Below are 23,703 nucleotides of genomic sequence, written 5' to 3' on the forward strand. Positions count from 1 at the left end.
AATCTGCTAGCAAAGGACGCTATCGAACTCGTCCCGGGACACCAGGTAAACAAGGGTATTTATTCAACCTACTTCCTTGTACCAAATAAAGATTTAACAATGCGCCCAGTATTAGATTTACGGCCTGCAAACAAATATGTCAAGCCCCAAAAGTTTTGCATGACAACTCTCCAAGATGTAATCCCCCTCCTAAAAAAGGGGGACTACATGGCAACATTGGACATGAAAGATGCCTAGTTTCATATTTCCATGTTCCCAGCGCACAGAAAGTACTTGAGGTTCAAGGTGGACAGTATACACTACCAGTTCAAAGTACTGCCCTTCGGGATAGCTTCAGCTCCAAGGGTATTCACCAAGGTACCTGCTGTGGCGGCAGCACACCTACGCAGGGAGGCAATCCCGGTGTACCCTTACCTAGACGACTGGCTCATCACGGGGGAAACCCCAGCGATTTGCAGAACAAAAATTCAAAGAACAATCGACCTCTTTGAATTGGGTTTCTCAATAAACGAGAAAAAGTCAAGTCTGGTGCCAAGCACCTCCAAACAGTTCCTAGGAGCTATCCTAGACACACAAGAGGGGTTGACCTTTCCCTCGGAGGAGAGAATTCGGAATATACTACTGCAAATTCCTCTATCAGGCCGGTCGTCCGATAACGGTATGCAAAGCAACGCGTTTGCTAGGCATGATGGCGTCATGCATTTACCTGGTCCCCCACGCGCGCCTGCGTCCCATGCAGGAATGGTTGGCGAAACAATGGTCTCAGGCAAGTGGTCAGTGGGATGATCTAGTGGTCGTTTCGCCAACACTGGTACAAAGCCTTCACTGGTGGACAAGAGAAAATTTGTCCAAGGGGAAACCCTTTTATGATCCCGAGATACAGGCGGTAGTCACAACCGATGCATGCCTGACAGGGTGAGGAGCTCACCTCCTCCACCACACAGCTCAGGGTCTCTGGTCTCACTCAGTGGCAAAGAATCACATCAACCTGCTAGAGCTTCTGGCAGTATTCAGAGCACTTCAAGCGTTCGAGCCCTACCTGCTGAATCTTTGAGTGCAAATCCGGACGGACAGCACTACAGCCATGTTTTACATAAATAAGCAGGGAGGGACTTGTTCGCCAAATCTGTCCAAACTTGCCCCGAGAATTTGGATATGGGCACTCAAACGGAACATCTTCCTGTCATCTGAAGGCAAGCGTCCCCAACCAGCACGATCCTCCCTGCAATGAGAGACAGTAAAGGACTCTCCCAAGTCGGGAATAAAGCCAAGACAGAGTGCGGGTGAGCTTAAATGGGAGTTTATCAATCAGAATAGGGCATGCAAAGAACTCTGCAAACTCCGAGAGCGCTCTGTCTGACAATAGCAAAGACAGGCGTATATATTTACAAAATTCGTCATAAGAACCTACATACTATAGGGGGCACAAGTTCAATGGGATTGGGTGGCGATGACTAGCTATAGGTGCTGCTGCGAGGTGGTTGGCCTTGGCTGGACGACGTCACTGGTCAGCCTGGCGGGTTGGCTGAGTTCATCCGGGCGGTGTCGTTGTGCCATCGCGGCCAGTGTCAGAGATGAATGTCTTTTCCTGACTTATTTGCCCTAGGCCATGCACACCGCAGTCATTCAGTCATTGCAATATTATCTCCTTTAGTAAATCTTCCAATAGGTTATTCTACAGGTTAATGCAACACAGGAGGAATGCACCTTATGAAGGGTCTGATGGTAATACGTCAGGACATGGTTACCAGTGTCCTGTTGACCGGGGCCATAGGTCGAGGTGCTAAGCTTCAGGGCCTGGGACGGGCGGTACAGGTCTTCCTGCCTTGTTAGAAGTTGTTATGGATGTGCCGCTGTGTGTTGTCAAAGTATTGGGTGTCCTGATTGCACAGGGCCATAAGTCTAAGATGATCCGGTGGGTTGTGGGGTTTACGAGGGGGCGCCTTTGGAAGTGTGTGTTCAGGCGGAGGTTTACTGCTGTGCTGTAAATAATGCAGGTGGCGGGCCGCGGCCTTGGGTGCTGCAGAGGGGGCTACAAATCTTTGAAGCGGCTCCAGTCTGGTTGGGGGAGGTGGGGAAGCGCAGCGCGGGCCTCTGCTCTCATGTCTTGGCAGCATTCGCAGGGTGGGAGGGGGAATAGCCTTGCACGTATTCACAAAGGTATCTCCCTCGTGTGTTGCCGATTTTAGGTAAAAACATCACAAACATTTGAACACTCTATAATACTTATTCAAATCACTTTAGAACATGCATTTAAACTTTGCTGGATGTGTCTTGATTATACCCAGTCTGAGCACCGTATTCGTACACTATGTTTTAACAACTACAGTATTTAGTTACATGCATATACATTTGCAGTAAGTGAGGTAGTAGTCGGGTTGGTGGAGTACATAGAAAATGACCCGCCACTGTACGTGACGGTGGTGGCACATAAGGGGCTTAGACATACACATATGACAAGTGCATTCTCGCGCATCCTTCACATGAGTCCACAGTATGGTTACATTCGTCTTCTCGTGTACTCTAGCAGCATTAGTTTGGTTATGGCGCAAAACCATGGAGTGTAGGTTTCCCAGTGATACACGTAACAAATAGATCCCTGGAACGCTCCTTTGTTATTAGCACCCAACTGCAGTGATGTGGGCTCGCCATTGCTTATATCATGGAAGCATGTTTTCTTATGTTCATACATTTTACGGGCTTTTGTAATATAAGATTTTGTGGAGAAAAGCATACTTTGCAAGTGGTCTTGGCACTAATATGTAGAGACTTTCTGCCATCTGAGGACCATTTTACTGTTATTTTCATTGCCCAGGCCTGCTGGCCGGGTCATGCTGGGACCGATGATACACTGCGGAAGGTGAACTGTTACAATATTAGTGTATTACGCTAGCTCATGTCCGTCTTGTTCGTGGGAACGGGCTCGCAGCGGATCTGCCAGGGTGCCGCGACCACAGGGATAACAAACTTCCCGAAGGTGGGGGCCGCGCTACAGTGCGCTGAGCTCACACCATCTTTAGTTGCGAAAATGGTTTCTGAGGCCTAACTAAATTCAATACGTGCGGGCAATGTCTACAGCAGGTGAGCCATCCACCACCTGGGCCCTGGTGGTAAGGAGGGGACGCCCGATGAGCCATGGCCCTCACCTGGGGTGGAGGTGCAGGCAAGGGGGGGTCTTTTGGACCACTCCTCCCCTACACATCGCAACATATTCCAGGGGATCTCAATTCTCTAGCAGATGCACTAAGCAGAGATCCCCTCCCAGAGGAGCACGAATGGTGTCTACACAGAGAAATCGTAGAAGATCTCTTCTCTCAGTGGGGTTCCCCCACCATAGACCTATTCGTCACAAGCGAAAACAGACAATGCCCAAGATTTGCGTCCAGATTCCCACAACCAGGCTCCCAGGGGAACGCCCTGTGGATGAACTGGTCAGGAATGTTTGCATACGCTTTTCCACCAACTCCTCATCAGGAAGGTGGTGAACAAGATGAACAGGGAATCGATGACGCTCGTCCTAGTTGCTCCCATGTGGGCGAGACAACCGTGGTTCCCACACTTACGCAGACTAGCGATGTGCGAACCCATCAAACTCCCTGGCTGGTACAACCTACTGTCCCAGCATCAAGGTCAAACAGTACATCCTCTACCCAACTCAATGAACCTAGCAGCATGGCTCCTGAGGTCATAGAGTTTGGACATCTCAATTTACCTCAAAGATGTATGGACATCCTAAAAGAATCTAGGAAGCCTAACACGAGGCACTGCTACTTTTGACAAGTGGAAGAGATTCGTTATCTGGTGCCAGAATAGACAAATCAACCCAGTTGATTGCACTCCTTCAACTATTGTTACATACATGCTCCACCTGCTGGATGCAGGACTGGTTTTTAACTCACTGAAGGTGCATCTGGCAGCTCTGTCAGCATACACCACCTCCCATAACAAGGTGTTGTGGTGGAAAGTTCCAGTGGTTAAAGCCTTCATGGAAGGAGTAAAGAGACTTCACCCTCCTATTTCAAACCCACCACCAGGGTGGGACCTTAATGTGGTGCTGTCTAAACTCATGGGCCCCCCATTCGAACCCATGCATAAAAGCAGTCTCAAACACCAGACTTAGAAGACAGCCTTCCTAGTAGCTATTACATCCATAAGAAGGCTTAGTGATAGTCAGGCTCTGTCAGTCAGTGCAGGATCCTTTCTTTGCAGTCCACAAGGATAAACTGGTTTTGCGTACACACCCTAGGTTCTCACCTAAGTTTATTTCCAAATTCCACGTGAACCAGTCCATCGAGCTTCCGGCTTTCTTCCAAAACCCACAAAGCTCGGCTGAGGTGAAACTACACACCCTAGATGTGCGTAGGGTGGTCCTCTACTATGTAAACAAGACCAGACCGCTAAGGAAAACAGACCAGCTGTTTGTCTCCGTAGCTACAGGCAGAGAGGGGGATCGCGTCTCTAAAAGTGCCATCTCTAAGTGGATTGTTAACTGTATCCAGCTGTGTTACTCCCTTTCTGAGAAAACTCTGCATTTCACGCCAAGAGCCCATACAAGAGGCATCAGGGCCTCTCTGGCTTTCATTGCAAATGTCCCCTAGACACCATTTGCAAAGCAGCTACTTGGAGCTCTATTCACACTTTTACTCAGCACTACTGCATTGACACCCATTCCAAGACAGATACTCAAGTGGGACAAGCGGGGTTCTAAGACATTTATTTGCTCATGAGCCTCCTCATATCCCACCTCCTTATTCTAACACTGCTCGCTAATCTATGCACAGCATGTGATCTAAGCAGATTCCACAAGCCTCAGAAGAGATACAAGCATCAGAAATATGATTACGGTGAGTAATGTATCTGCTTAGATTCACATGCGACCCACCCTTCCTCCCCTCTGAGAGAAGGAGCATGGATGCTTGTAGTCTTATCTTCTATCTATCTGCTTGGATTATCTGTACTCGCGCTACTCCTCATGCTACCTCATGTCACAAAGAAAAACACAATCTGAGGGTCCTAGACGCGTGAGGGATCATGGGTACAGTGGACGTCACACTAGGGATAGTATTACTGGCACGCCCTGTGTCGACGCCCATTTTCGAGTTTCGAAAAACAAACTGTTATACTCCGCAACTTCCACTAGATGTCGGCCTGTGCACAGCATGTGAATCTAAGCAGCTACAAGCATCAGTAATATGATTACGGTGAGTAATGTATCTCATATTTTGTAAGGGTTTGACAATATTTACCTCTGATCTGCCTAGTGTGTAAACTGAAGGCTAATCGGCATCGTTATTCGGAGTCCAGTGAACAAAGGATAGGAAGAGTTCTAGCGGTAATTGAAATATAGATAAGGCTTTATGCCGAAAGGAACTCCCCACACATGCGTCCGACTAGTATGGTGGAAAAAAACAATATTAGGGACCTACACGTGTGAGAGATCATGGGTTGAGGGGGCGTCACACTAGGGATAGTATTACTGGTACGCCCTATTTGACATCCCTTTTCGAGTTTCCAAAATAACAACTGTAATACTATGCAGCTTCCACTAGATATCAGCCTATGCACAGCATGTGAATCTAAGCAGATACATGCATCAGAAATACGATTACGGTGAGTAATGTATCCCATACTTGCTGTCCAACTTGGATACATGGTGTTGCTCTTTGTGTACTCATCGTATCCTTAGAGCACTTTTCACACCCTTACTGAGGCTAAGCCTTGCAGGTCTGCTACTTCACCCTGACTGGGTTTGGCTAACCTCTGTCTTCCTTCACACGGCACAATTGTGTAGCTACACAAGTAGAGACAGATTCACAGTAGCTGTCAATTTTTAGGGCGATTGCTGGAATACTTGCTAAATAATATACATTGCTTCCTATTTTTTACATTTTATTCTGTGTTAGTCCCATATTCGTGCTTTATCTAAAACTATAATAAATATAAAATCAATATAAAACTTTAATCACTTTGTTGTCTCCAGACTTAATTAACGATGTGAAGTTTCATGACCTCTTCTGATATATTTTTGTGGTTTCTATTTTTGCTTCAGGATGAACAGTTAATCAGTAAGGATGATGAGGAACAGGTGGACATTGAAACAGTGGAGGAACTTTCTGATAAAATTAATATTGCACGTCTCAAGGCAACAGCTACTCATATCAGCACTTTCAAGCATCGGTAAGAATCTGTTTCATACTGTGTGCAAAGCTCTAAAATAGTGAAAAAACAACCTTGATAAACAATATGGGGTGAAAGGTGCAAGTGATTATTCATTATATCCGGTCGGCTATGGTTCATGCTCTGTTTGGGTGCATGCAGCCCCCAGTTTACCCTCAAGTAGAACCATGTTCATGAACAAAACACTTTACCAAATGTTATTGAAATGGCATAAATATTCTGAAAGGATGGGTGTTTTTTGTAAAAAGGAATGGTTAATTCCATTAGGTCACATAGATCACGGAGCACCTACATCGTAATCGAAGTATTTTTTTCTAATTCAGTTTAATGAAAGAAATGGTTGCCCATGTCTACAATTGTGAATGTGACGCACTAGTCTTCTATGTAAAGATGTCTCGACAAGCTATAGAAATATACATTTTGCGGTTCGTCTTTCTGTTTTAGATTCACACACTAGGCAATTGAGTCGTTGGTGTGGAGTGTAACAACTTCTCCTCCCAACTGGAGAAAAATGTAGACATTGACTAGGGCATTACTTGATTTGTGTGTTAGGGCAGAATTCAATTTTTGGGGTTCTGCAGTCTCCTTTTATGGGACCTCTACTCTTTTTACTCCCCCCATCCCTATATTCTTTGAGGTTTTTAATTTATTTTGGTGGTCGGAGGGACTTCTGCTGAAGTCGCCCCTGCCACAACATCCCTTTTTTCTATACTTGAGGTATATGGTATTGGGTAGCCCATAAGGTGCCTAGTCCCATGGGTGCCTCTTAGGCACCCCGTTTCTCTGCCCTAGGGGTATTTTGTCACCCTACATTGGTTTTAGGGCATAGGATGGTGCCGGCTCATATTTAGTTTTGGCTTCACTAGGGGTACAAGCCTAATTACTGCATTAGTAGCCATTGTTCCTTTATGTTCGCCAATGTGGTACTAATGTTTTGTTTTTAGTCCTACTCTCTGCCATTTTGTTTAGGGAGCTTCCTTTGTTCAGGGTAACCACGAGCCAGGCCTTAAAATGGCCATTTTGCCACATGGGCTCTTTGTTTGCCCAATATGGTAGCATCCATAGTAGTTTGAACTGGTTTAGACTAGTTTCTGGCCCTCGGCAGGCCACCCCACTTCCACATTGCAGTTCTGTGTCTCCAAACCCCTTTTCCTCGTCCCAGTACCTAGGGTATTATCTGACTTGAAGTCCCTAATGTTTGGACTTCTTTTAAAGATCCTAGTTTCAACCTTATCAAACTCACTTTGTTTATGGAATGTGTTTATAGAAAAGGGCCTTAAAGTAATTGTTTGATTCTTAATTTCAGAGTTCATAAAAGGGGGGATCATATATATCAGTTGTATTGAAGGTCTGATCCTGATATATTCAATTTCTGGATTGACAACAAGGATTTTCCTTAAAATGTTTGGTGTTTTTAGAAAGGGGACTTTGACAGCATACCATCAAGTATTCTGGCACTCTGGAAGTGTCACCCTCGAAAGAGGATGAATACTGTGTGTCTCCTTGCGGAGCCCTCCCTTGGGGGCCTTCTCACAGGTGATCCACCTGGCTAACACCACACCAAGTGTTAGGATGAGAAAGCGCCTACGTTTCCCTGGCCCCCCGGGAGGAGACCTTAGGCAGGGATTCTGTGAGGACTCTGCAGGATTCACCACAGTAGCCCAAGGATTTTCTCCCATCATAAATATTTTATATGTGACTTTATAATAAGTGTATTTTAGTACAGTATACCAGTGTGGGCAGTTCTTGTTTAGTTTTTCTTGTGACTAATTGTTCCTCCCTGCCAACCTTTCAAAGTTAAGCCGGACTGCCCAGCTACAGCGAACATTGGAGAGACTGGTCTTTCCTTTTGGGTGACACACTGCTCCACCATTAGGTTAGATGATTACACAGTCCTCACCAGAGGGTTGTGCAAAACTTTCCCCAACAAGGTGCTAATCATAATGATCCTTCCAGTCAGTACTGTGAAGAGTCACGAATGAAACCAGGACACAAGTTTGCCATGTTTTTGTTTAAAGACTTTATTGAAAGCAGAAGGGTTGCAACCTGTCCCCCAAACGTCTGCCCTCAAACATGCATGCACTTAAAAACAAAGTAGTTTGACACTAGCCACACTGAACTAGATCATGGTATTAGGTGTAACCTCTTAGGGAGAATTCTCATACATGTGCTAATTCCCTTCACCTTAGAGATCCCCAGCAACTTTGCTGGATTTTGAGGACTTGGTTTTTTTAACCTGGAAAGAGTGTGAGCCTATTTTCCCACTCTTTCATGTATTTTGATGTGTATTTTACTCGTGTTCTTTGATTGTGGAGTTTTAAGATAACTCCATATGCATATTTTCATGTGTGTTACACAGCACCCTCAGTGCAGTGACACAGGGATGTCTTTTTACACTTCCCAAAGATTTAACTACCTTCTCTGGAATAAACTACTGTGTCACAGAGAATGTAAGGTTAAATTGACTTTACTAGTCTTTTTAAATTCCTTGACCCAGCACAAACTATCTCATATAGAGTGCTGGAGGGGTTACCTAGTATCCCCTGTGTCTAGAAACTCATGTAGCAGTCAAATGCTACCCTTTTCTATCGAAATGGGTGGTGGCAGTGGTTTTAGAACAAACTACCATGATTTTTCCCGCGAACACTGTTAGCTTAAAATCGCGGGAGCCATGTTTTTCAAGATGGCGTCTTAAGCCCATTTGTTTAAACAAGTCCCGGTCTTCTTGTTTCGCCATTTCTTTTTGGAAAGGTCTTTCTAGTGTTTGTCTCTGCGCGCCAAACCAGGTTTGGTCCCTTTGTTTCTGTGACTTTTGGCAGGCTTCAGTGTTGAAGATTGCCTCTGGCGCCTGAGTGTCTGGGGTGGGCAGGAAGTTAGGGAGTTGCCCGCAACTCCCTGTGCTTTGTCTCCTAGGAGACACAAATGCACTCTGGCGTGATTAGCTGGCTGACTGTCCGGCAAGGACAGCCACCCTGCTGGGTGAGTGGCAGCTAAGCTGGAATGAAAAGGAGAAAACTGTTTAAAAGGCGAGTCTCTTGGACTGGAAAGCAGAGTCGACCACTGGAACGAAAGAACCGAAGAAGAACTGGAAGAGGGCGGCTGCTGCAACTCCTGGACCATTGGTTTGCACGGTGAAGCCCTGCTGCAGGTTCGAATTGCGAAGTTCATCTCGACAGAAGCCCCTTCAAGGACAACTTGTTCCTTTGAGTTGGTGGGACCAATCAACTCGTAAGCCACCTGGATACCATTCTCAGAGCTGGTTAGGATTAACCAGGGAGAAGGACACCAGTTTGTGTGCTTGCATTACAGCTTCTCGAACTGAAGTGATTCAATTTTGTCCGCGTTTTTTCGACGATCCCGTGCAGTGCAGGAGTCCCCCGGCGTCATCCCTATGGTCCCCACGACTGAGGCTCAGAAACAGTGAGATCTGCAGGAACTGCCAAGAACCAAAGTCTTCTGCTGTATCTTGTTCTTCATATTAAGGTACTGTGCCAACCCGATTGAGAGAACTTACTCTTGCAGTGAAAGTTTGCAGAACTTTCCCAACTTGCAGGCCTAATCTGCTTGTGACCCAACATATGATTCTTTTTTTTCGTACAAACTACTTCTGAGAACGTTGGCAAAGACTTTACTGTTTTCTTCAAGAACTGCTCTTTCCTATCCAAGACACTAGTCCATTGACGTTGGCCTAGGCCTATTGAACTGAATCGAGTCCTTTGGTGAACTAAAACCATTTCCACTGCCTAAGAAATTATGTGTGTTCTATTCTGCTAACTTGTGCCTTTTTCCTCCCATTGAAAGTAACTAAAATGCCGTTTTACTCCTATTTCAGGGGAGCCTAATTTGTTCAGAAACGTATTGGTTTGGTATTGAAGTGGGTTTGTGTATAGTATTAAGTTGCCTCCTTCTAGTGAATGTTTTCTAAATGATTGGGTAATACATTTGAGTGTAAGTGTCTACTTGAACCACTGTGATTGTAATACCTCTGTGTAACATCTTTGTACTGCTCACATTCCCTCTTGAGATGAGCCTGGCTGCTGAGCTCGCTACCACAAACTGTGTAGTACAGACTTATACCGAAGGTTGGTTTTTGCTTACACCTGTAGTCCTAATTGTATGTGGTGGTCCCAGAGGGTACTGCATGCAATTCTGCCTAGCATAACCTCCCCAAGTCGCCAAAGGGTCAGGGCCACATCTTTACAGACTTTACATCCTTGTTGATGTGTCATATATAGCCTCACCTGGGGTAAACGTGGAGTAAGAAAGTCCTTAAAGAAAAGGTGACCAAGTCCCTTCCCTAGAGGTGCAGTAATGACTGTCTCCCTCACAGTATCCTTTGCCATATGTTTTAGTCGGCTCTTCTCTCCTGTGATGATTGTACTTCAGTTTTCTTAAAATATCTTTTATAGATTTGATTTTTAACATGACAGTGCTTACAATTTACAATGATTTTTTTTCCATAACATTACAAAGTTTTCAACTAACATTTATTTTTGTATGTTAATTTCCTCGTTCCTTCCTCTTCCCGTACATTTATTTCTCCAGCATGCGATCTGGCATGGATTTGCATGCTCATGAATAGTCCCAGTCGTCAGGCTGGGAATCCTCAGTAAAAAGAAAAGCAGTCTCTCTTTAGCCTAAAAACTGCCTTTCTCCTCTAAACCAATCACTGTCTTTTGGTTGATACTTCCCCCCATCCAATGACCGTCGTCTCCCTAATCTCCACCCCTGGTGGCCATCTTCAGATTTTGACTGCACGTTTCATTGTTGGGAGTCCTCTCTTCTTGCTCTTCAACCCTTTTTGATAATGTTTTTTCAATTAAAATAGTGTTTTTTTTAACCAATTTTCTACCATCGTTCACCTGCAGGTCGGCTACTTGCAGCCGGCGATGATCATCTTTCATCACTGATCTTCTCTTTGAAGTTTCGATAGGCCCAGGCTTGGGCCTACTCCAACATGTCTGAAGAGAAGAGGAGCCTCTTCAAATTATGCACGAAATGTGGACTGAAAAATGTGCATGTGGAAGATACGCATCATAAATGTTTGTATTTCCTGCATCCAGACCACGATGAGAACAGATGTGAGATGCGATGGGGATTTTCAAAGAAGACGAAAAAGGACCAGTACAGCAGGTTGGCAGCGTGGCTCAAGTTGGGGAAGGCCTCACGCTGCCTCCGTGCACGGTCAGGCCTCATCCAGGACCTGCAAGTCCAATGAGCGAACTCCCTCTGAGAACAGGTTGAGGTCATTTGAGGACACCTCGTCCACGGGGGTCCAAAAGAAGGCGAAGCTCCACGCTGTGTATCCCAATGGGCTCACCTCAACTGCGGGTCCCAGTTCGGGAAGGACACGATCACCGTTGCTGTCTACATCCATGGCGAGCCTGCCAGTGAAGGGCACTCCCTCCTAGAGGAAGTCTTTGACCTCTACGAAGCTTTGTCTTTCTCTGGGTAAGACTGCAAAGGAGAGGTCCTCGGGTGGCTCTTCTGTGCCCCGTCGACAATATCATCGGCGGCTAAGACAAGGACTTTGTCGACGACCGCTTTGACATCAAAAACATCCACTTTGTCAAAGACCATGACCTTGTGAACAGTCATGATCCACTCGACGAAAGCTGCGGCATCCACTTCGACCATTACGACTTCGTTAAAAGGGGGCCTGGAGACACAAAGGTGGTCTCTACGGTCACAATGGCGGCAAGCCCACCAACAACTGTGACTACAGGTAATGGGAAACCCAACCTTTGGTATAAACTTGTACTACACAGTTTGGTAGCGTGTTGAGCAGCTACGCTTATCTCAAGAGGGGTCAGTGTGAGCTGTAGGAGAGTTACAGAGAGAGTCACAGTGACAAGTATTCAAATAAACACTTACACACAAGGTTTCTTGAATAAACAATAATTAATTTATATATCAGTCAGTTAGAGCAAGCCTTCTTCAGAAGGGAGCAACATAAAAGTAACACTCAAATACACTTCAAAACCCACACTCAATATTCTAAAATCAGTGAAGACACTTTTGGGATGGCCCACAGACACAACCTACTCCCTCAGGAGACTGCAATAGCTAGGGTGCTGGGGACATTACTATCTTACTGTTTGCATTTAGAATACTGTCAGAAGTTGGTAAAAGGAAAAATGTTATTAGAACAAGAGACCACAAGTACTCTTAAGCAGGCAAATACCTTTGGATCCCCTAATCAGAGTCATTCAGTAGAACAGGCAAGGCTAAAGTAAATGGGAGAAAATCATATATAGGATGAAGCACCTCTGGTAGGTGAGTAGAAAAGTCTTCGCACAATGTTTTAGAAGTCTTTGAAGGAAAGAAGAATCAAATGTGGGGCCACAAGCTGATTAGACTTGTGAGTAGTAGAAGATGCAAGAAACTCTACAATAAGAGGTAAGTTCTCTCAGACTTTACAGTACCTTTGTATTGAAGAAAGTGCAGCAGATCACTTCACTTCTGTTCCTGTGCAGCTCTGCCGATCTCTCTGTTCCTGAGCCTCAGTTGTGGGGCCAAGAGGGAGGACATCTGGGGATTCCTGCACTGCAATGGGACGGTCACCGCTCGCAACCAGCAATCTTTCCAACAAGTGGCACTTCAGTGTTTCAGCTCCCCGCAACTACCGCAAATAGCAACACCGTGGTTCCTGGCTTTCAAGATGGACTTTTTTTTCTTCTGGGGTCCTGCGCTCTGTTGAGGGGGCTCAGGCTCGGTCAGTCCTGCTTCCTGCGAGTCTGGAGGATCTTCTTGGAGCTCTTGGCCAACTTAAAAGCAACGCACACAATCTGGTGTTCCTCTCCCTGGCTATTCGGTTTCCAGCAGCAACTCTGTGGAAAAGCAAACAGCTCCGAGAAGGATGTTCAGGTGGCTTACTTTGGAGTTGATTGGTCCCACCAACTCAAGGGCAGAAGTCGTTCTTGCAGGGGCTACTCTGTCGATCGGAATTTGGAGTTTCAGCACAGCAGCAGGGCTTCACCGGGCAAACCAACGGTCCAGGAGTTGCAGCAGGCATACTCTTCAAGTTCTTCTTCGGTTCCTTCGTCCAGTGGTCGACTCTGCTTTCCAAGCCAAAAGCCGAACCTGTTATTCAGTTCTCTCCCATTCATTCCAGCCTAGCTGTTAGTCACCCAGCAGGGTGGCTGTCCTTGCCGGGAAGTCGCCTGCTAATCACCAAAGAGTGCATTTGGGTCTCCTAGGAGACTAGGCACAGGTAGTTTCAGGCACCTCCTTCACTTCCTGCCCACCCCAGACACCCTGGAGCCAGAGGCGGGTTTCACTTGTGAATCCCGCCAAAAGCGAACAAACGGACCAAACCTGGTTTGGCGCACAGAGTAAATCTCAAGAAGGACCTTTCCACAAAGAAATGGCGAAAAAAAAAAAAAGACCGGGGCCATTTTGACAAAAATGGCACCCTTGGGTGCTTCATTGCAGCTGCGAACGCAGCCCACAGTAAATGCACATCACTGTAGTTAAAACAAAACCACTGCCACCAGCCATTCAGTGAGGAAAGGGTAACATAAAAATGTTACATGAGAAGTTAGACAAAAGGGGATACCAGGTAACTTGTCCAGCACCCTATTGTAAGATGGTGTGTGCTTGGTCTAGAAAGTTAGAAATGTAAGTAAAGTCAATTTCACTTTACTGCTCTGGGGAAACAGTAGTTTATCCCATAGAAGGTATTTAGACCTTTGGGAAATCTGAAAGACTTCCCTGTGCCACTGCACTGAAGGTGCTGTGTGACACAATGTAAAGATGATGCCTGTTGAGTTTCAGGCTACATAACCAAAAGAAACACAAAAGGGTCTCACTCTCTCCAGGTTAAAAAAAAAATCAAGTCCTCAAAATGCAGCAAAGTTGCTGGGTGTCTCTAAGGTGGAGGGAATTGGCACATTTCTGAGAATTCTCCCTAACTGTGTCCATAGAGGGATCTCCACGGGATGAACCCAGACCTCCATCTAGCCTAAGAAGGCGTGTCAGTGCAGTGCCATTGCTGACTGTTCCCCCTACTCCTCAGCCGGCTCCCAGGGACATGTAGTTGGACACCTCTATAACACTGCACATGCTGGTATCAGAGATACAGCAAAGACTGCCGGCTACACCTGCCCCGGCTCCGGCCTGCAGTCCCTCAAGACCACTGAGGAGCCCGTCCAGGTCAAGGCATAGGTCACGCTCGCTGGGAACATTGCAACAGCGAAGGTCTTCGTCCTTTCATTCCTCGAGTGGGAAATCCAGCATATCCTCTAAGAGGTATAACACACCCTATCATCAACCCTCCTGTTCCCCGACTCAGGAGTCCTACAGAGGCCGCTCGCAGACCTATAGCAGCGGAGGGCAGCATCGTTGCCAGCAGGCCAGGACGTGGATGCCCAAGTACGCCTGTACCGACCGTGGACCTGGGCCTCTCACTGGGGTGCTCAAGTGCGGGCCAACTAGCAAATTTTGTAAGCAAGTGGAAGACCATCACCACGGACAAATGGGTGCTGGACGTTCTCCGTCAGCGGCACACCTTGGAATTCCATCACAAGTGTCCTCGAATTCCTCCTGTGGCTCGTCAAGAGCTTCACATGGCACGGATGCTGCAGGATGTTCAAGCCATGTTAAGGGAACTTAGGGAGACAACTGTCATTTGATGGTTGCAGTATGATCCAAAGGACATTGATTTGTTTAGAGGAGAAATGCAGTTCTCCAGCATGGGGTCTGGCATGGATTCTCATGAATATTCCCTGTCAGGCTGGGAATCCTCGGTAAAACAAAAATCGGTTTGTTTCCTTTCTGAACTGTCTTACTCTTATGTCCCGTCCCCTTTCCTCCATACTGTATGGGCGTCCATTGCGAGGGACGGGAGACGGAACCTTTTTCACTAGAAAAATCTTCTTCCCCTTTAAATTTAGAGGCGTGCGGCGGCACAGCCCTGGGAGCATGTGCTCGCCTGACTCAGCCCACCAGCACCACTCCTCAGTCCCCTTTTCTGCGTCGACGGGAACGGGCCGAATTCACCAGCGCTCCTGGGTTTGGCTTCGGCCATGTAATACCACGCGCTCTTCCCCAGATATTCTTCTATCTTTGTCTTTTTCTTTTCAATAGGTACTTGTTCCTCCGATGCCACGCTCCTCCCCAGAGCATATCGACTTTAGAGGGCTTCAGCAGGTGACCAGCCTACAAGGGCCTCTACCACGTCTGACCCCCACGCCCCTTTGCCTCCGCTGCCCTGGCCCGACTACGGCTGGGAAGGTTGTTCCGCGTGTGACACACTGACTCCACGTGCACTGAAGAACAGGCTAGCTAGGTGGACGGAGCTCTTCCAGAAATCCCGTCCAGAGTACCTGAAGGACTTCGTCAAACACTGCTCGAGGCCAAAGGCAAGGCCTCTATTTACCATTGCACCCTGTAAGTTACCTCTCGGGTTTTCTTACCAGCACACGTACCAAAGCTAGTCCAGCTACCAGGATTACAGCCTAGGGGTCTCGGGATCCTTCCAGTACCAGAGCTGAGGGACCGCAAGGTTCTTTTATCGGGGTTACTCCCGAGGGACAACACCCTATTACCGGCATCAAGTCCTAGGGGGCGCCTTCCCGTAGCACTACCGGTGGTTCTGCCCACGGCAACACGCCTTCCAATTCTAGACCTGAGGTGCGGGATAGGCCTTATGTTCCAACATCAAGCGTCTTGGACGGGGCTGGGTCCGATGAGCAAGGCACCACGACTTCGGCACGCAGCTCGACAACATGGCTGCCACTCCAGACAAGATGGCCGCTTGTCTGATACCTCCTCTAGCAGAGCGGGTGGAAGAACAAGTCACAAGGTGGGACTGGTGTCAACCAGGTATGTGGCCTACAGTTTATCCAGCAGCAGCGCAGGGCAGGTTTCCCCTGCACCCTAGACAGAGCGTGCCCCGGCTCTAGCAGCCCGCAGCCATTCCGTCAAGATCACCTGCCACCTCTTCAGCCTCCGAAGACCTATTCTTCGAAAGGCTCCTAGCGCTGATGCAAACCCACCAGATGGGGGCCATCCTTCGGGATACTATCAGGGACATGCTCCCTCCGGCCCTCACACCGGCACCCATAGTCATTCCTACATTGGCTATGGTGCCTCATGCCCTGTGCTACCCTTGCCAGCTCCTCCGATTCCGGCACCTCCGCAGGCAGTTCCACAACAGCCCCTGCAGCAGCCAACAGCTGCGGTCTCCACACCGCAGCCCACGGCGCCCAGTACCCCTCCGCCTGATCCGGATCTTCCAAACACTCAGGTGGACACAGATTAGGAGGACCCCCGACACGCCATCTTCAGCCAAAGCCTTCCACGAACGTCTGGCAGCGCTGGCATAGTATTTTTGCCTTCCTCAGCCCGAGGTCAAACAGCCCGAGGAGGGGGTCTTGGCAGAAGTCCTCACCCTGAGACCTCTAACCAAGACAGGATTGCGATGCAGAAGGACGTAGTTGCCCTGGCCAAAAAGGGGTGGCTCAAGCCGCACTCGGCCCAGCCTGTCAATCGGCTCCTTGACACCAAGTACAGGCAGATTGAAGGGATGCACTCTTGCTTTCGGCGCAACCACACTCTTTAGTGATTTCTGCGGCGTCGCTCTACTCTAAGCCTCAGTCGTCGGTTTCCTTGTCCTCAACACTGCTAGGCAAGAAGGAGAAGACCTTGGAGGCGTACAGGAAAAAGCTGTACTCCAACGCCTCCTTACGCCTCCAAGCCAATGCTGATGCCATGCTGGCGGGCGTTAACCAAAGGCTCTGGCGGGAAATTGCGGACTTCCTCCCAGAACATCCGGCACAGAGCCAAGCTCGCTTTAAGGCGGGATTAGGAGAAGCCAGGCTGGTAGCGCAGGACATTATGGAGTCCACAGTGGCCCATATCGACACCTCTGGCCGGGCCATCTGCATCGCCACGGACATGAGGACGGCCTGGCTCTGGGCTACTAAGTTTAACCCCGACGTCCAGGAACGCATATTGGACCTTCCATTCGAGGGTAGTGACCTCTTCCACTCCTCCAATGAAGAATTAGATAAAAAGAACAGCTCGCAAAGTCTTTATCTGTTCTTACGAAGGCCATGCCTAAGGTGTACACCCAGTCACATCAACGCTCCGACAAGGGGCGTTGACTGGAGAGTTCCGGGGCTTCCAAGAACGGAGGTCCAGACAACCTGACCGTTCCCTGAGTCAGCACCGGAGGGAACAACAAAGGAGGTCGGGTGGGGGGGGGGGGTACAAGGGCTTTTTCCAATACCCCTCCCCTGCAACAGCCTCAGAGGGAAAGAAGGCATGACACGCCCCTTCGGGTCCACGTGTCTCCAGTGGGGGACAGGCTTGCCTTGCACGTGCAATTTTGGCACCAAAAGTTTTCAGACCCCTGGATCCTCTCGGTAGTATCCACGGGCTACCGCCTGCCGGTCACTTCCTCTCCTCCCTCAGATTGGGACAGCAACTCTATTGGTGGAGATTCCCTCCTGCTCGTCGAGAGCTAGGCAGTGGAGAAAGTCCCAGCATCCCAACGAGGTTTGGGCTTCCATTCCAGGATTTTCACTATACAGAAGAAGAACCAGGCTGGCTGAGTGTTGTGTTGGACCTTTACACCCGCAACCTCCCCCTTCCTCTACAAAAATTCAAGATGGTTAAGCCAGCACTCATTGCAGAGACACTGAACAGGGGAGACTGGATGTGCTCCCTATATCTGAAGGACGCGTATCTACACTTCCCGAATTGGCAGCCACATCGGTCCTTTCTATGGTTCAGGATCATGGGCTGCCATTTCCAATACAAGGTGCTACCCTTTGGTCTCAACTCGGCCCCCAGGGTATTTACCAGGTTAATCAATGCAGTGGCAGCCCTCCTCAGGGCCACCACGTGTACCCATACCTGGACAACTGGCTCGTCCAGGCTTAAACTCAGGAGGGCGTTCTCCACCCCTCCTCCGCACTTATGAGCACACTCCACGACCTGGGGTTTACGATCAATCTCAAGAAGTCCCATCTGCAACCCAAGCAGAGCCTGACCTTCCTGGGCCTCATCTGGGACACCGGCTCCGAGAGAGTCTTTCCCTCGGAGGACAAGATCACGGCTATCAAGAGAGCCACTAATCCCTTCTTCTCCAGGACAGTGACCTTGCAGGTGCAGGGTATTATGGCGGTGGTCCTGTTGGCCGTACCCCACACAAGACTCAAGATGAGGAGATTACAGCTGCACTTCGCAGCCTCATGGAATCGGAAGAGGTGCTCCCAAGCGGAGCCTGTCGACATTCCTTTATCTTTCCACTCTGACCTCACGCGATTGTCTGTGGATTGCAACCTGCGGCAAGCCCTTCCGGCACCCTCTACCGCAGGTCACCGCCACTACGGACTCCTCCCTAGAAGGGTGGGGAGCCACGCTGGGCAGTCACAGCATCCATGCAGTCTGGCCTCGGCAGGAACAGGAGTCCCACATCAACTGGCTAGAATTGAAGGCCATATGGCTGGCCCTCAAGGCCTTTCTCCCTCTGATAGAGGGCAAGACAGTACCTTTCCAGACGGACACCTCAACCAGCATGTACTCGCACGAGCAGGGGGTTACCAGATCCCCTCCGCTGTGCAACCTAGCTGTCACCATTTGGGAATGGGCTCTGGAGAACAACATCTACCTCACCGCTGTCCACCTCCCGGGGGAGTCCAACCTGCAGGCGGACAGGCTCAGCAGACTGGGGGCAGGCAATTACGAGTGGCAATTGAACAACCTGGTCCTGAAGGAGATCTTCCTCAGGTGGAGGGAACCTCAAGTGGATCTGTTTGTCTCCCGGTACAACAGGAAATGCCAGCAGTTCGCCTCTTGGCAGGATAGAGCTCGGGCTCCCTGGTCGATGCATTCCATATACAGTGGAACTACATGACGGCATACACCTTCCCTCCCACACCCCTGGTACACAGGGTGATCAGCAGGATAAAGTAATCTTGTCATCTCAGCATCATTCTTATAGCTCCCTGGTGGCTGGCGAGACTGTTTCTCGGAGTTGCTCAGCCTATCGGACTGGCACCCCATTCACCTACCGCTGGGTCCAGCTCCTCTCCTGACCCTGCAGGGGGGCAGGGTACTGCAGCCCGCTCCTCACAAGCTAGCCCTTGCAGCGTGGTTCCTGAGCAGGTCACACTGAAACAGTTGAGCCTATCTCAGGCTAACCTGGAGATCATCCAAGGTGCCGGAAGCAAAGCTACCAAGAGCCAATATAAGAGCAAATGGTCCAGTTTCTGTCATTGGGGTGACCCTAAGGAGATCGACCCCCTTAAGTGCACATTGGACGACATACTCTCCTTCTCGGCACACCTCGCCCACTCCAGATTTCAGGTGGATCTATGCCACACCTATCTGGCAGCCATAGGAGCCTACAGAAATTCGGAGGAGGGCCTCTTCTCCTCCGCTAACCCGGTGGTCAAATGGCATCTGGCGGGCCTCCGCAGGCTCTACCCGCCTATAAAGGAGCCACACCCTGTGTGGGATCTTAGTGTTGTCCTAGGGGCCTTGGCACACAAAACCTTCCAGCCAATGGCATCCTCGGACATCAGGCTGGTCACCCTAAAGACAGAGCTGCTCGTAGGCCTCACCTCTGCTCGTAGAGTCCGCGAAATCCAGGCTCTCGTGGCATCAGAGCCCTACACTATCTTTCACAAGGACAAGGTGGTCCTCTGGACGCACCCTGCGTTCCTACCCAAGGTGACCTCCTCCTTCCATCTGAACGCCGAAATATTCTTACCCACCTTCGCCGACCCAAAGGATGAGCTTTAGAGGGTCTTGGACTGTCTGGATGTCAGACTCATGCTAAAATACTACCTTGACAGGACCAAGGACTTCTGCAAGTCGGAGGCCCTCTTTATCACCTTTGGCGGTTCAAGGCCCGGTTATCAGGTTTCAAAGGCCTCCATAGCAAGGTGGATGGTCACGGCCATCGAGGAGGCATGAGGGGCAGCACAAACCAGTGCCGGCCAATTTGCATGCCCATGCGGTCAGAACCAAGGCCATGGCCATCGCGTTTCAACAGCATGTGCCATGCAGGTCATCAGCTGGGTGGCTACCTGGGCCACTCCTTTGGCTTTCTGTAAGCACTACTGCTTGGACGCCGCCACCAGATCAGACGCAGCGTTTGGGCAGGCGGTTCTAAGAATCCTGTTTGCTTAAGGAGGGTCTCTCTCCACCCTGGGGCTACATTCAGTTGTAATCTCCCATACAGTATGGAGGAAAGGGGACGGGACGTAAGCGTAATTAATATTTTTTTGACTAACGTACTCATAGTCTCCTTTCCTCCATACGTCCCACCATCCTCCCCCCTAATAATACTGGTGCCATTAGCCAATGCTAAATATTGTCGACGCGTCAATGGGGACTGAGGAGTGGCGCCGGTGGGCAGACTCGAATGAGTGCATGCTCCCAGAGCCACGCTCCCGCGTGCCTCTAAATTTAAAGGGAATAAGATTTTTCTGGTGTCCAGAGCAAGGGACGCCCATACAGTATGGAGGAAAGGGGACTATGGACTAAGAGTACGTTAATCACTACGGTGAGTAACTATTAATTTCTCCCATAAACCCATTGCTGAGCTCTGGGTCATACTGCCCCCAGCCAATGACTGCCCCCCACCTAAGCCCCTCCTCTGGCAGCCTGTGTGCTCCATCTAATATCCTACCGGTTAACGAGGACCCGTTTTCAGTTTTTTTCAGCGCCCCTGAAGGGTGGATTTTGCGAGTGTTCTTGGAAGCTTCCAGAAGTTCTTCAGGCCTATACCGCGTGGATCATGTCGGGTGAGGAGGAGGATGGCGCTTTCCTCTTCAAGCTTTGCTCTGGCTGCAGTTTGCGGAATGTGTTCTCGGACGACAAGCATTCCCAGTGCCTGTATTGTCTCCACCCCACGCACAAGGAAGAGAATTGCGTGATTTGCTGTGGCTTCAATAAGCGCACGATGATGGATCAGCACCGAAGGTTGGAGACATGGCTGAAGGCCAAGGCCTCTACCCCCCAGGGACAGGCCTCGCCTGGATCCAGTAAACCTGAGTGGGCTTCTAAGTCCTTTGCGGGCACCCCACCCATGGGGGCCCAATACAATACCAAGCACTGCAAGTCCGCTTCCGTCGGGGTCGCCGCTGGTGCGGGTCCTGCGACGGTCAGGGAGCGATCATCATCACCGTCTGCATCGGTCTCCAGCCATCACTCTGGCTCTTTGTCCAAGAGGAAGTCAGCTACCCCGGGGAAACTTTGAGAGACTCCAGAGAAGGCCAAGCAGGGTACGGTGTCCGGCCTACCTGCGAAGGAGAAGGGTAGGCCAGACAAGGGGTCCGATCAGGCCCCGAAGGAGAAGGTCAGGGAAAAGGGAGCCAGCCTCTCCGTGAAGGCCCAGGTACACCAGGCCAAATTATCGTCCTTCATCGAGGTGGTGGCGTCACTCTCTAAGGCCATAGGGGCGTCCCCCGGCCCAGGGAACCCCCCGGCGACGGCCAGGGTGGCTCTTCCTCCCCAGAGGGTGGCTTCGAGCAAGCCTGTTGAGAAGACTCCGGAGAAGAGGATGCCGGCCCTCAGCCCAAGACCGCCCCCTCGTGACCCAAAAAAGGGTAGGGGGCGGGAGCCGTGAAGGTCTCCTAGGAACAGACATTTCTTCGCCTGACGAGGATGAGATCACTTCCATCCATACTGTCCGTAGTGACAAGGCTGATGAAGGGAACGTCAGGGAATCGCCCTCCGGAGGCGACGATGCGGATACCGTCCATGGAGACGACGACGATGCCCCTGATCCCGCCGTCCCTATTCTTCGAGACGACGGGCCCCTGGACCCAGCACGCCTGCACCAGAGGTGCCCCCAAAGGATCTTTCACTGAACATCCTTTCGACCCTCCACACGCTTATGTCGGAGATGCAGAGGAGGATGTCGACTGGCCCTCCACCCGCGGCACTGGCTGCGGCCACCCCATTGACACCGGGGGAACTGCCGACCAAGAAGAGGAGGAGGCAAACCCCACTCCATGCCACCCATCGCCACCCTCTCCCCAGAGGGAGGTGGAGGCGGACACCGCGACAACGGTGGAATGGGAGACCCCCAGGCCATCAAGACGGACACCGAGATGGCACGTGCCCTGGGTATTGTTAGGCAGAATCCTGTGCAGTTCCCTTAGGGAGCACTACAGAAGATTAAGACTACGGGTGAGAGCAATAAATCCCCTTTGATATCAGTCTGCACCACAAAGATTTAGTTGGTAGCTGTGGCTGAGCAGTCAGGCTTCTCAAGAGGGAGATGAGCAGTATTCAGGGTTTACACAATAGGCCTACAGTACTATGGCACAAGGAAACGCTGACCAAAGCTTTGTATTAAAAAGTAGTTATATATTTATTTTATATACTTCTAATAAAACACATGTATCACAGTCCCCAAGCAAGTTAAATTAAGTCAAAGGAAAAATATACACACTCCCAAGTTCCATTGTAGACCAAGTGAACCAGAGTGAAAACTGAGCAAAACGGCACAGTGACAACTACACAGATGGAATCCTCTAACAATTCCTCACAAGGGTTGGAAAGCACAAGTTATTTAGAAATAGTTTCTTATACACCCTAGCAACACTTCCCATCAGTTTGTGAACCAGTTCAGCAAGACAGTGCATCAGTATAGGCAATACTTAAAATGAAAACCTATTAACCCTTTCCAGTACCTCCATACTGAGATGGGTTGTACTGGTTTAGTTCATAGAAATTGACTAGTAAAGTCAATTGGGACTTTGCATGCCCTGGGAGACAGTAGTCAGTCCCAGGGTATGGAGTCTGTTTGGGGGTCGCTACGACACCCCTGTGTCACTGCACATGTGAATAAAGATGGTTCCTATGGGGTTGAGAAAATCCCATAGACATTAAACACAAAAATAGTCTAGAACACACATAGCAAAAGTGCCTAAGAGTGGGAAAAAGAGTCTCACTCTTAGCAGGAAAAAAGAAACAAACCCTTCAAATCCAGCAAAGCTGCTGGGGGACTCTATAGGTAAGGGAAATTAGCCATAGAATGATAATCCCTAACAGGTACCCTGCAGCAACGTCGACTGTCCTTTGGTTCCTCAGGAGGGAAGTCTTTTAGGTCTTCAAAGGATTTTGTCAGGGTCTCATCCTCTTACCTCCAACCCTCCCGTTCCTCGACCCAAAAAGTCAAAAGGGGTCGCTCCAAGGCCTTCGGGGGCAGACGCCATCGTCCTCAAGGTCCACTAGGCGGGCTTTCGACCTCCAAGCAAGACTGAACCGGCCGGGACGTCGGGCCCCCACCCATGCATTGGGAGGTCGGCTGGCGAACTTCAGCGGCATGTGGGAGACCATCTCCACTGACCATTGGGTGCTGGATGCTCTTGCCCACGGACACACTCTGGAATTTCAATGAGTGTCCTCGGATACCACTGTTGGCCCGGCAGTCCGGGCCATGTTACAGAAAGGGGCGATCGAGCTGGTCCCATGGTGACCCCGGGGCTCTGGATTTTACTCCACATACTTTTTTGTAATAAAGAAGACTGGGGGCTGGAGGCCCATTCTTGACCTACG

At 49.4% G+C, this 23,703-nt stretch overlaps 1 protein-coding gene across 3 annotated transcripts in view; it reads left to right on the plus strand.

Annotated features, from left to right (window-relative positions):
• MGA (MAX dimerization protein MGA) overlaps positions 1 to 23,703 on the plus strand; it is an 872,134-nt gene that overhangs the window by 502,076 nt on the left and 346,355 nt on the right. For all 3 annotated transcript variants that reach the window (XM_069638800.1, XM_069638798.1, XM_069638799.1), the window contains exon 18: positions 6,050 to 6,177. In XM_069638800.1, the coding sequence (XP_069494901.1) occupies positions 6,050 to 6,177 (128 nt within the window). The remainder of the gene's footprint in view (positions 1 to 6,049; positions 6,178 to 23,703) is intronic.

Source organism: Ambystoma mexicanum, chromosome 14, assembly GCF_040938575.1.
Source record: "Ambystoma mexicanum isolate Mex_15411 chromosome 14, UKY_AmexF1_1, whole genome shotgun sequence".
NCBI classification, from domain to species: Eukaryota; Metazoa; Chordata; class Amphibia; order Caudata; family Ambystomatidae; genus Ambystoma; species Ambystoma mexicanum.